This window comes from Colletotrichum higginsianum, chromosome 1 (assembly GCF_001672515.1).
Source record: "Colletotrichum higginsianum IMI 349063 chromosome 1, whole genome shotgun sequence".
Taxonomy (NCBI): domain Eukaryota; kingdom Fungi; phylum Ascomycota; class Sordariomycetes; order Glomerellales; family Glomerellaceae; genus Colletotrichum; species Colletotrichum higginsianum.
The window spans coordinates 5,152,249-5,165,820 of NC_030954.1; the positions used below are offsets into that span (position 1 = coordinate 5,152,249).

The 13,572-nt window shown below is 56.9% G+C and overlaps 3 protein-coding genes across 3 annotated transcripts; 1 reads left to right on the top strand and 2 right to left on the bottom strand.

Moving 5' to 3' along the window:
• Window positions 1-307: 307 nt before the first annotated feature.
• On the bottom strand, window positions 308-1,970 carry CH63R_01518 (Integral membrane protein; the record flags this gene model as incomplete). Its single annotated transcript, XM_018296493.1, has 5 exons — window positions 308-914; window positions 1,014-1,387; window positions 1,461-1,528; window positions 1,589-1,625; window positions 1,692-1,970. 5 exons carry the CDS (start codon window positions 1,968-1,970, stop codon window positions 308-310), a joined length of 1,365 nt encoding a protein of 454 aa, XP_018164855.1.
• A 2,574-nt stretch (window positions 1,971-4,544) lies between these two features.
• CH63R_01519 (Flavin-binding monooxygenase-like protein) lies at window positions 4,545-6,535 on the bottom strand (the record flags this gene model as incomplete). Its single annotated transcript, XM_018296494.1, has 2 exons — window positions 4,545-5,839; window positions 5,911-6,535. 2 exons carry the CDS (start codon window positions 6,533-6,535, stop codon window positions 4,545-4,547), a joined length of 1,920 nt encoding a protein of 639 aa, XP_018164856.1.
• Window positions 6,536-12,028: 5,493 nt separating this feature from the next.
• CH63R_01520 (Glycosyl hydrolase family 61) lies at window positions 12,029-13,024 on the top strand (the record flags this gene model as incomplete). Its single annotated transcript, XM_018296495.1, has 1 exon — window positions 12,029-13,024. The coding sequence occupies one exon, from the start codon at window positions 12,029-12,031 to the stop codon at window positions 13,022-13,024; it is 996 nt and encodes a 331-aa protein (XP_018164857.1).
• Window positions 13,025-13,572: the final 548 nt, after the last annotated feature.

Consider the following 13,572-nt stretch of genomic DNA (forward strand, 5'->3'; position numbering starts at 1 on the left):
TAGAAATCTCCCCTAAACACGTGTATAGCAAGTCTTCTGGTTGTATGAAGCATTGCTTGATGTTCAATGTCTAGAACATACCCAGTGAAAAACGATGCTTTCTAGAAGAAGCTCTGCTTACCTAGACAGAGAACAAGTGAGAATAGACCATCCGGGGGCATTCAGTCCGAGACAGATCGACAACATGAAGAGTCCCCCTCTACATCTGAATCTCACTGTCCTCAATGTCAAACACATCTGGGGCTCGAATGGAACACGACAACTGAATTTGAAACTAGCCAAAGAAAAGGGGCGAAAAAAAAGAATGTTATTCTATACCTGCGTTGCCCCCCCGTTTCGCACCCCCGAAAGTGACCTGTTGTGTAACCACCGTCGTCGTCCGGATATGCCCCCCGACAGCCTCCTCGTCGTCCTCGCTGCCCCTTGGACTCGTCGCGCGAGACAACTTGTCAGAGGCCCCGGTGCTGACACTGACCGTATACTCAACCGACCTCTCCGTCTCGGGCCCCGAGAGTTCCACCTCGTCCCCGCCCGCCTGGCGGTTCAGCCCCTCCGTGCTGCTCGGCGGCCGGTGCCGTCCCAGCGCGCTCATGATACCGACCATCGTGTTCCCCTCGCTGGCGTGGCCGTAGCGGCTACCGTAGGGGTTGTTGTGATCGTTGTTGTTATTGTTATTGATACCGTATCGTGAGGGTCTCCCGCTGCCGCTCTTGGCGTGGAACGACGACCCGTTGAAAAGGCGCGGCAGAAGCGTCACAAAGATCGGGCGCAGCGTCGGCAGGCAGGCCGCCAGGATGCCGATGGTGACCTCGAGGAACGACCACGTGGCGGCGTCGACGTTGTCCCAGTAAGGGTCCTCGGTGTGAGCTGCGACGCGGAGCGTTTGTAGCCGGTAGACGGAGATGATGCATGTGCTGTTGTGAATTGGGCGTCAGGTTAGGATCTTTTCCACTTTTTACGACATCTTCCCATTCAGAAAGAAGGGCCCTCCTGGGAGGGGTAGCAGTACTCACAGGAATCCGAGACCAAAGACAAAGAACAGCATCCGCTTCTGTCGCCGGGGCAGCTGGAGCGAGTTGATGACGGGGATCGGCATGCTGAACATGACGAAGTCGGCCACGAGGTTGACTCCGGCCATGACGTACCAGCTGGTGAGGAGGTCGATGCAGCGGCCCTCGACCGACTCGTCCCAGAAAGCCGCCACGGGCACGCACATGAGCGGGAGCAGGAAGCAGAGCATGACTGTCCAGGCGGACATGAAGGCGAGGCCCCACGTCGTCAGCCTCTGCATCCAGTCACTGGAAAAGATCCGGCGGTACTGCAAGAGGATGGAGAGCTTGACAACGGTCGTGGCGATGTTGTACAGTACGATCGAGGCGTAGAAGGACTGGAAAGGGAGGGGGGGCGTTAGCTAGAGACCAGACCGCTGGAGAGTGACTGTGTGTGATTCACGGCGATACCTTCATATACGGGATGTAGTCCTCCGGCGGCTGGACCCATGAATGTTTGCCGAGCCCATATCGAGTTTCTTTACACCGTCAGTTAGACCATCCCGCGTCTTCCACTCTGCAGGAGAAAAAACACTTACCAAGCCCAATGGCGACCGCAGCTCCGATCACCAGAATCTAGTCGAAAAGGGCGCGGTGAGCATGGGATCCCAGGCCAGCGCTGTGAGTAGCTATACCACCTACCTGTGCCACCACCATGACGGTGTCATCCAGGCCGAACGTGCGGAGCATCCTCATCCTCGTGAAAGCCCGTAGAGCCACGGCCGCCGTCGACAGGACCGAGCCGACGATGAGCATAGCGAGGATTTCTGCGAAGCGAGACTCGCCGTCCCGCGAACGGTCGACATCGCCGGCGACGGCCAGATGCTGGACTCCCTGTATCGGATCGAGTTGTCTGCGGTGGTAGACGTCTGCTGCCGACATGCTATCGAGAGGCTCCTCAAAACATGAAAAAATGGTCATATATATATCCCGGGTCCAGAAAAAAGACAAAAGGCAGAAAATAGTCCCGAAGCAAGAGAACCGTCCAGGCGGAAGGAAAACTTCGCGCGGAACCTCTTGATGTACTTATCTCTTCAGAGCCTATTGACTGACCCTTGCTAGGTTAAAGACCCATGCTGCTGCAGAACAACTGGTCCCCCCAACCTACATCTACACCAGTCGAGGACGTGGATGCGTCGGGTCTCCTCTGTTTGCATGGGTACACCCGAACGTCGCAATAGAGGCTGAGAGACACTAGCCATCTAGTTTACGACCCACGAATCTTTCGTTGGGTGGAGGGGGGGAGGGGGGGCAGCAATGGAGGCCCCGATGGCCTCCTCCGGCAGGGATCGGCCAGCGCGAGGGGGGCTTCAACGGGCAATCCGGGGAGCCGAGTTGAGTGCCGCCAAGAACAGCCAGGAGGACGAGAATCGACAGAACTGCCAGCGGAAGGCGTCTGCAGTCTCATCCAGGTTACAGATCACCACATGCTCGCCAGGGGGCAGCAATGCGTTGGTGTGTATCCTGCAGAACATAGAAACGTGTTTCTCCCCCTGACTTGGACAGTCGAAGTGATGGTCTAGCGCGGCTTTGGATTTGCCAATTGTACATCAGATACTTCTCGGCTCCTGCGGTTGACTGGGGTGATTTCGGGATTTATCCCCCCTCCCCCCTCCCTTCACTGCAACCTTGTGCAACCCTGGCCGGAGATATGTTTATAGCTTCGCTGGTTCGCGGGAAATAGAGGTCGGAGAGCCAACGAACATAACATTAGTCGGCAGAGGAAGAACGTCGATGGGAAAGGCTAACAAACGTCCCAGTTGAGGCCGCGCGTGGGTGTCACCGGTCTGGGACACCAATGAACAAACAGGCGTCGTCCTTGAAGTGATTTAGCCTGACGGTGTCTTGTTATGTTATCCCGGAACCCTTCATTTGGGGCCCTCGGAAACCTTGGCCCGCTTCATGTCCTACGCCGTCGCAAGTCTAAATCCCAACCGCCGGTCGTTTCTACTGTCTGTGAGTTGAGAGTTTCGTGGCACATTAGCGCCAACGTTCGTTCTGTTGACGTGTGCGCGTTTCGGGGGATACTAATGTACCGCGCCACCGAGAGCTCGGCGAGTCCCACAAGAAGCAGAGCCGTACCGGTTCGACGGACTGATAGTGATTACTGACAGCGTGCCGAGGTGGTCTTCCCAGAGGGGGGGAGACATGTTCCACTCAGGGAAGAGGGTTAAAACTGTCGGCAAAGTTCAATGGTGGCAAGACGCGCTCTCACATCGCAATCAAACGGCTGATCTCATCCTTTGTCAGGGCCATGGCCAGACACAGAAACCCCTGTGGCTTTGGTGGGGAGCCCAGAAAAGGAGGGGGAACAGGTGGTTGAATCTTAAAAGTCGGCGGGGGGGTTGGCGGTGGGAATGGGGATGAGCGGTTCGCCGGATGATTAAGCTTCTTTCGAATGGCAGGTAATAAGTCAGGTAATAAGTCATTGGTGTGTTGTGATTTCTTGGTGTTCTCTCACCCTCCCCGGACGCCGGTCGACAAGGCATCATGGCCGATGACTGAACCTTTTTGCGGTTTGAAGACTCGGATGACGGTCAACTGTGAGAGGTCGCATGAGACGAGTCCAGGTCATGCAACGGATGAAGATGAGGCGGCCCGTAACAGGGTGGGAACACTCTTGCGGTGATCGAACTCCCTGTCTCTATGTCCACGGCCCAGCGCACATCCAAGGAACTGTGATAATATCACGCACACGTGGATTGACAGGAATAAGAAGAAGATCTTGGGGGCGCTTCCCAGACCCAACTCCACTCTCGGGCACTTTTGGCGGCCAAGCTGAAATGTTTAGACAAGGGGGAGGGGGGCCATCCACTCGTCTAAACTTGATTCATCCTGCCAAAGCGGATCGTCCCCTATTGCGAATGCTGTCGTCAACCGAGAGAGGAGCTTGTCCAGGGCGCAACGTGGGTGTAGTTCGGAATGTTGATGCCGATCACGACACTATTGGAGATCTACGGTCACGAGGACGACGTGACAGGTTCATCAGCAAGTCGCGGTTCCACTGACGGTTGATGTCTCTTTACGAAGAACGGTATCGTCCCGGCTCTTGGCAGGGGAGGGCTGTCATAAGACTTTTCATCTCAAGTAAGACGGCTACAAAGCCAAATGTTTAACAGGTCCTGTTTACAGGCGAGGAAACGAGATGGGGTCTTATTACACGTAATTAAAGAAAAGTCAACTCTGTAGAGCCAGGTTTCTCCCCAGTAAGGTTCTCCTAGACAAATACAGGCAACGCTCATCTTTGATGGGTTGATCAATCTCCCCGACCTGTCACTATGACCTCTTCAACGAGTGACTATGGATACTCTTCAACCCTCACCGGAAACATCCATGCAACAGCATCCACACAACATCCACGCAAGATCGGCAACCACACGTGGTCCGGGTCGCCTAGTTATTACCGGAAGATAAGTTTCAACTCAGGATTTAAACAAAACCAGAAGACGCTGCATCACGGGCGAGACAACCACGATACCCTCATCATCATCATCATCACAGCTTGGGAACACCGCCCACCAGCCCCAGAACCCCCCTCGTCGTCGACCGTTGCTGCCCCTGGTCGATGCCCTCCTCTCTCGCCTTGATCTGCAGCGCGAGCATCTTGGAGAAGTACCGGCACAGCGCGAGGTTGCCGCCCATGAACCAGAAGCCCGGATGGCCCGAGCCGCGCCACATGGCCCGGAACTCGCCCTCGTCGTCCCAGCCCCAGACGTCGCCGACCCGGTCCGCCAGGGCGTCGCCGAAGATGCCGCGCGCCTCGGTCCGCATGTTCTGGTACCCCGTCGCGAAGACGACCTCGTCCGCCTCGAGCTCCGTCCCGTCGGCGAACCGCAGGCCCCCGGGGAGCACCTCGGCGATCTCCTGCCCGCCCTTGATCTTGATGGCCCCGTCGATGATGAGCTGGCTGCAGCCGACGTCGATGTAGTACCCGCCGCCGCGCTGGAAGTACTTGGTGAAGAAGCCGCCGCCGCTGGGGCCCATGTCCAGCTTGAACCCGGCCCGGTCGAGGCCTGCGAGGAGGTCGGCGTCGTTGGCGTTCTGCAGCTCCGTCATGCCGACCTGCAGCGCCTTGAACAGCTCCGCCGGCAGGCTCCAGAGCCAGAGGTCGGCGTCGTCGACGGGCGGCGCGTCCTCGTCGTAGAGGCCCTTGAGCCCGATGTCCGTGATGGAGCTCGACGACACCACCGACGTCGAGCTGCGCTGCACCATGGTCACGTCGTACCCGTTCTCGTAAAAGTCCTGCGCGATGTCGTGGCCCGAGTTGCACGACCCGACGACGACGGCCTTCTTGCCCCTCGAGTCCGGCCTCGCGCCGGGGAACTCGGAGCTGTGGCAGAGCCGGTCGCCCCGGAACCTGTCCATGCCCTTGATGTCCGGGAAGAACATCTTGCCCGAGTGGCCCGTCGCCTGGATGACGTGCCGCGGCCGTAGCGTCCGCGTCTCCCGCGTCCCGTCGGGCCTCTGCCGGTCGAGCGTGACGGACCACTGCTGCCTCGCCTCGTCCCAGGACGACCCCGTGAGCGTCGTCGACATCCAGACGTTGAGCTCGAGCAGGTTCGCGTAGGCCTCGAAGAACTCGGCCATCTTGTCCTTGGGCGTGAAGACGGGCCAGTGCTCCGGGAAGCTGATGTACGGGAGGTGGTCGTACCACACGGGGTCGTGCAGCACGAGCTGGTGGTACCGCTTGCGCCAACTATCGCCGACCCGGCCGTTCTTGTCGATGACGAGCGCGTTGATGTTGAGCATCTTGAGCCGTGCGGCGACTGTGAGGCCGGCTTGGCCGGCGCCTGGATGGCTGTGAGTATGACATGAAGCTGACTTTAGGGGGGGGGGGGGCAGGGGCTTTATGGAAGCTTACCAACAATCACAACCGTAGGTTCGCTGTCCACGTAGTTGATGCTGTCCTCCCGCTTCTCCTTCCAGTTCTTACTCTCCCGCTGACGCACGTGTTCTACCCCCTTCTCCCTCCGGTGGCGCAGCGGCTCTTCATGGCCCTTCAACTCGCGGAGCGCCGTGAAGAAGGTGAAGATCTCCCACTTCTCGCCGGACTCGATCAGCCGCACCACGCCCTCGGCCGGCCCGACGTCGGTGCTGGCCTTGATGAAGAACTGCAGGCACTGCACCTTCCCGTGGGCGTCGACGGGGGCGAAGTGCGGCGCCCGGAACGACGTCGAGGCGTCGATGAAGACCTCCCGCAGCCGGCACGACTGGCCGAGGAAGCTCTGGATCTTGTCTCTCCCCTTCAGCGTGCGGAAATCCCACGAGAGGGCCAGGTGGTCCCTCCAATAGCCGTCGGAGACGAAGAGCTGTGCGAGGTCCTTGTAGTTCTTGGACCTCAGCGCGGCGTTGAAGGCCTTGATGACGTTCGCCGCGACCTCCCCCGCATCGACGGATGTTGAGCGCACCGATGGGGGGTACGCGCGGGGCGGGAGGTTGACCGAGCCGGGCTCGACCCGTTCGCTTTTCGCATAGGTTCCTGCCATGATGGCTTTGGTCTCGTGAATTGTCTGCTGGCGAGATCAGAGTTTGCGAATGGTGTGTCAATGGGTTGCTGGTAAGGTGATGTCGGGACTCAGGAATAGCTTCGAGGGGAGGTCAGGGCGAGGAAGCAGCATTTATGGAAACTAAGCAGCTCCTCTCGTTCGTCGTCACACGAGGGACCCTTTCCGCCCCCCCCTCCGCCCCGAGAAAGTTGAGTCGTGACATCACCTGACAACCTCATAGTGAACAAGCGTGAGGGGTTCCTCCGGGGATAGATCGGGGGCAGCAGCCAGCAGGTAGGACGAAACTCTGGCAAACACGCCCAGCCGTTAATAATGCTTGCTGTGCCGTCTTGCTTCTCAACGCTTTCTGACGCACATGTGGAGTTCGATGGACGACGCAAGCCCGCCTCGGATGCGGGGGAAGCCAGAGACAACCCGAGCCTCCGGGCAAATCACAGAGCTTCGGGTTGCTGTCGCCAAGTATGGGCGTGATCTGCTTAGCCGGATAGCTTGAACTCTGCCTTGATGCCAGACCCGCCGGCGGCTCGGATTACCCCAGACTGGTGAGATGCATGACTTCTCCGCACTTGAGATGGCGGGGTTGCATAGAAGTGGTTCCAGGGCCAGGAGAGAGAGCTTTATGGGATTGAGACTCTTGTGGTGCCTCGGAGCCTTTTGGCCGTCGGATCAAAGACACAGAGCTTTGATCTGTTCCATGGTTCAGACACAGATATAGACGAACAGATCCAACGATGAGATTCCATCGATGCCACGGTGCCATCGGTGCCGTTTTACCACACCAGTGCCCCCCCAAGTCAGTTCTGCTGGGCGTAGAGCGCGTGCGGGGAAACGCGGGAACATGCATGATGCGTCCGGGGCAACGGAAACTAATCCCGGTGGCCCATATTCCGCGTTGCGGTGCCGCGTTGCGGTTCCGCTTGTTCGCTCCGTTGCGGCTCCGGGTCCTCGTGCAAATCAGAAGCGATGAAGTGGGTGGCCGACTTTGGGTCTGAATCACTAGTTAGAGGAGTCTGGCCGGGGTCTTTGAGGGAAACCCGATGCGATATGCGCCAGTTGCAAGTCTGGCTACACAGTTGTGCCTGTAGGGGCAGGTTGCCGTTGAAAGGCGTCCCTTATTAGTTTTCCCGATCGGAAACATCGTAACACCATCAGAAAGTTGTCTCGAGGGATATTTTTTGTAACTCTTGTTTAGGGGCATCGTTTTGTGTTTTGTGATAGACTTTTTGCCGGTGAGATTTCTTGAAGTTGGTTTATTGACACCTTGGCTGATCGCACAGACGATTAACAAGCACTCTGGACGCTATTGTTACTCCTGCTGAAAAATCACTAGTTTTTGTACGACTGTAGAAGCTGATGTGATGTATACGACGTCAATGGAGGCCACAGCACGGTTTGAAGCATCGTTGCCAGAATATAGAAGGCTCAACCATTCGCCATGATTGACTAAACAATGCATCGAACCATGGGGCGGCACATTCAGCATGAAGATTATCCCGAACTACATGACGTCTTCTTCAAGTCGCTTGTTTATTGAACTTGTTAGTCTCAAGCTCAAAGTCAACATGCAGTTATGGCCTGGTTGACGACGACTTCAGCCGTGTCAGTTTGAAGTGGTGTTAAAAGCTCCTTGTCATGATCCATAACAGGCAGCAGCTCTCTCTATATTCTCTTGAAAAACATTTATAAGAGAACAACTCTAGATGTGTGCTACATGGCGGGCCTAGAATCGAGGCGAAATGGATAAAGGCTGTCTGTCCTCCTTCGATGGCATGCATGATGTCTCAGGGATTCTGAGAACGACGCAAAATGCGGCAAGTCAGACGCACGACTCAACCTAGGGCGCGGAAGACACAGCAAGAGGCTTTCCCCAGTCGAGTTCAGACTTCTTTGTTGGACGCCATCTTCCTGGACATTGCTCTGAGACTGTTGTAAGTTCGCAATAGGCCAGTGGTTACTAGGCTCAGAGAGTGTTGCATGCCCCCGTCTTGGGTGAGAAATAAGTGACAAAAGTGAGACTCAATCTGGACAAAAGGGCATCGGACGAAGTGCAGCCAGTGCGCGAATCGTTGGCATGCATTTCTGCAGTAGACGTTTGGAACAAAACATACATCTCGGGGAGATATGCGTCAGTGACCTGCATGGCACAACTGGAACGAATCAAGAGTCCATCACAACCATTGGAATGGTTGTGATTGACCACTTTTTGATGCCCAAGCCTTTCATCTACCACCATCATGTGTGGAACTTGACTAGAACGCGTCATGTCCTAGTTCCAAATGGTGGAATGATGGAATGATGGAGGGGTAGGCGTCATTGATGCTCTGAATACTTGACAACTAGAGTGAACTGTCTCTGGTGTGAGCCATACGGCTATAGTTATGAGTGGTTAGTACTTTCCAAGGCCGTCGATATCTCTGTCGCTTCTTTGCCCACCCAAAGCTCAAAGTCAAACAGCTGGGTCGAAAGGCCTCGAAGAAGACTCTGCGAAGACATGATCGTTCGCCTCGGGGTAGCATGGACTGGATGGGCGGCGGCAAAGAAGTCGTTGGGCAGAACAAGCAAACATGAACAGGATGACAATGAGTGAGCACAGAGGCGGACGAGGTAGTCGCTCCTCTAAAATGATCGTTCTGCTGTCCAGAAGACTGAGCATGTCTGACTCGTAAAGGGGCGGCGGGCGGGGAACGTTCGTCGAGGAACCAAAACAGCCATCGGGGCCACTGCTGCTCATGAGTTTCCATCTGAACCCTAATACACCGCCGGAAACCCGATGGGATGCATCGGAACTTGAGGGAATGACTAGCGATCAGGAACCCGCGGAACCCCTTCTGGCGATATTGGACACCTTTTCTTGGCGGCGGCGGCAAGAGAGGACCGATGATGAACGGAGGAGGTTCAGTTCTGGCCAAAGAGCCCCAAATCGTTGTCAACGACGAGTACGAAAGCGATTTTGCAGACGCCGAAAGGCCGGTCCCCCCCCTCCCCCGTCACGCGGGCACCGCTGATCGTCGACCGTCAATGAAGCTGAGACAAACGCACGACAAATCAGCTCCAACCGCACGGAGAGGTGAAAGTAGGATCGTCAACCGCACTCGCCGCCCAGGCTGGGCGCGCGAAGTAGATAGGTTGCAAAGAAGCGCGCGCCTTGCAAGGGACGCAGGCCGAGAGGGTGAGGGGGGGAGGAGAGGAGAGGAGTTCCCGCGGTTAGTTGCAGCATCTTTGCCCCTTTCAGCCAGATGGCCAGGGTTCGGTGGATGCGGGAAGACTCTTTACACCGGATGAAGGGGGGCGCAACGACGGAGCAGGACCGAGCGGCTGGGCTGGATGGCAGTCCCAGCTTCAACCATCCCTCCGGCTCGGCCATGGCCCATGGAGGCCGATATTAACCAAATAGTCTTCGATGGGGCTGGCCTTGTTTTCCCTCGGACAGGGCCACCGGTGTCTTTAGGAGATGATGATGATGATGATGAGAGGACGAGTAGGAGGAGGTGGAGGAGAAGCGGCTCCGGCGTGGAGTTGGGTGACGCTCGTGCTTAGAGTAGACTGTATGATCTAAATTCATAGTGAGGGCTGTTATGATATCTCGGCAGAGCGGGACTTAAACAAAGACACTCTATTTTTTCCCACCATTTGGGGGCCTTGGCAAATGTTCCATCAGTAAGCTGCGCCGTGCTGGTGATGGTGCCGCGTCAAGGTTGATGCCGGGCCTCGCTCTTCGGCCATCCCACACCGCAAGCAAGGCGAGAAGAAGGATTCCAGCACTCATCAGAGGAACAGAGTTACTCGTGCAGTCATGCAAGTCTTGGCCCCAACCAGCAGCTCTCGGCTGCACGTACCGAAGGGGGCATCCAAGCGCCGTGATGCGAGTGGACTCTGGTCTCTATCTGCGTGGATATTTCGTCCCGTGTAAAGTGATCAGCAGCAAGGGGGGGGGGGGGGGGGGGCGAGTTCGGCGCCAGCGGGTTTCCCCCCCCCCTCCTCTTCTTCTTTTTCTTTTCTTCTCGTTTGCTGTGCCCCCTGACCCATGTTTCAGGTGAATGCAACACTGTCCAATACCACCACGGGCGCGTCGATCAGGAACCAGACCAGAGAACAGAGTTCGCCGCGGCATGGCCTATATCGCGGGATCTCTTGTGAGACGAAAGTTAGACTGATTGGACCCTGGGGAAACGGCACTCCAGTGGTCTTGGCTAGCTGGTAAAGATGTCTCTAGGAGATTATGGGCTGTTTTCGGTCACGGTATGTATCGGATACGAACGTTGAAGAACCAAAATATTCAATATTGGTCAATTGATGGCAATATTCCCCCCCGCTCCTGATTACCGACGGCCAGGGATTGACAAGCAAACCGGGCATGTCGCCCGAGATTGACGCCTGCAACGGTCAGACACGAAAAAAAAGGCCGTTTCCATCGCGCTGCCCATGCAAGCAGGATGCAGGATTCAGGAACCCGAACAGCCTAGTCCGTGGATAGAGACCAAACCCCACCAGCACGAAGAAAGAAATCCCCTCCCCAGCGCCTAGTACGGATGAGTGAGTGGTTCTCTGTGGATACCTGATAATCTACAAGCGACCGATTCGGAGGGACGACTCTAGACTCGACAGGGGACGCCGCTGCAAGCGAGGTGGGAAGTTTAGATGAACAGGATCATGTAGGAATCGGCGCATGAGCCAAGCTTGGCGACTGTATTTCGAGGAGGGTCGACATCCCATGTCCTCCCAGGGGGGCTGATGTCGTCAACTCACTCTAGTTGCGACCCCGTCGTCCCCCGGCTCGCCCATGGCAACCCAATCAACGACCGGACAACCCCCCGGCGGCGAGGGACCGTGTTTGGACGGTAATGGATGCTGGCTGTGCCTGCGGTCGGTCCAATGTTTCAAACAAGATTCAACGGTTGGTTATGGCTGTAAGTATCTTTTCTCTCTCTCACTCTCTCTGTCTCTCTCTCGGTTTCTCTCCGCCAAGGTTGAGTGAGAAGGCCGGGTTTTACGGCCCCCGACCCATGCTCTCCTCTCTCAACCACCACTGGCGCCCCCTTTTCGCCGCGCCCATAATGCCTACACCGTTGTGTACGGATGGAAGAAGAAAGATTGCAGCCATGTGGGGGTTGTGAAATCTCGTAAGGAACTTGGCATGGCGGCTGATGGCTAACGGTCCACCCCCCTTCCCTCCCCTCCCCTCCCCCTTGGGATATCTATCCAGGGGCGTGGGAAAACGCACTACTCTTGGGATATAAGAGAACCCGTTCTTCCTCGCCTTTTGGAGTTTCGTTTCCCTCTCCGTTCTTCGTTCTCAACCATCGCTGTGTCTCTTGTCATCGTACAGACAACTTTCATTCTTTCTTTTTGAAACTTCACTTTCTTTCATTCCCTGGTGGAAAATCAACTCTTCAGTTTTCTTCCCGTCCAATCTTTCCATAACACAAAAAACCAACAACACCACCCGGTCTTCACCAAAACAAAAAACACAAGATGCGCTCTTTCGCTTTCCTCGCCGCCGCGGCCATCGTGCCCCAGGCCATGGCCCACTACGTCTTCCCTACCCTCATCGTCAACGGTGAGCAGACGGAGCGTTACCAGTTCGTCCGCGAGGCCAAGAACTCCAACTCCCCCGTCGAGGACGTCCTCTCCGAGGGCATCGTCTGCAACAAGGGCGGCAACGACGACGACGTCCTCGCCAAGACCGAGACCAAGGCCGTCAACGCCGGCGACGAGCTCGGCTTCATCGTCGAAAACGACATGGGCCACCCGGGCCCCCTCGCCGTCTACCTGTCCAAGGCCCCCTCGGCCGTCAACTCCTACAAGGGCGACGGCGACTGGTTCAAGATCTACGAGCTGACCACCTCGGACATCACCGACGCCGGCCTCCAGTGGGGCAGCTACGTCGGCAACGCCGGCATCCACAACTTCACCTTCACCCTGCCCAAGGAGGTCCCCACCGGCGAGTACCTCCTCCGCGCCGAGCACGTCGGCCTCCACGGCGCCGGCTCCAAGGGCGGCGCCCAGTTCTACATCGCCTGCGCTCAGATCTCCGTCACCGGCGCCGCCTCCGGCACCCCCGAGCCCACCGTCAAGTTCCCCGGCGCCTACACCGGCGAGGAGCCCGGCCTGCTCATCAACATCTACTACCCCGCCCCCACGAGCTACACGCCCCCCGGCCCCGCCACCTGGCCCAACGCCTGCGAGGACCACACCGCCAACCTGCTCGGCCAGACCTCCGACGGCGACTGCACCGGCAGCGACGGCGCCACCACCCCGACCACCCCCACTACCCCCGTCACCAACCCGGCCCCCGCTCCCTCCGCCGGCATCCCCGACTACAACGGCGGCAACAGCACCGCCCCGGCCACTCCCGTCTCCGGCAACGAGGCCACGCCCAGCAACGACGTTGAGGACGACTGCGAGAAGTCCGCCGCCCGCCGCCGCGCCCGCTCCATGCGCCGCCGCGTCGCCCGCGCCGCCTTCTAAGCGTCGCGCGCTCTTTTGGTTGGGATGCTATGCAAAGGGGAAAAGGGAGACCGTAGATAAGGAAGGCTGTGTTATTGTTGAACCCGAGTTGGCGGGATACCTCTTGGTGACCCCCCGCCTTCTCAACCCCATTATTCTTGTACATACGTATGACTTTGAAGACACTGGATGTAAGATGCGATCGGATGTCGGACGGGCCCCTTTTACGGGCTCGTCCTCATGTTTGAAATATGAGAATCATTCCATAAACATACCTGTTCCTCCCACGTGATATCTCGATGAACTGAATGTAAAATGGTTTCCTGATGAGCCGCTCTTTTGAGTTAGAGAGAGAGTCTGATAGATTTCATTCCGAGTAAGCAGGTTTTTTTTCCATTCCAAGAAGTGGTCCTGCGCTACAATGTTCAACCTTGGCATGGGCAAGGAATCAAAGTACTTCGGTGCAAAGCTGGTATGAATCATCCATTCTATGTCTTCGACAGAACAACTTTTGCTGGGCAAGTCTAGCCTTTTATCTATGCCTCGAAAATCATCCCCATCATCCATGG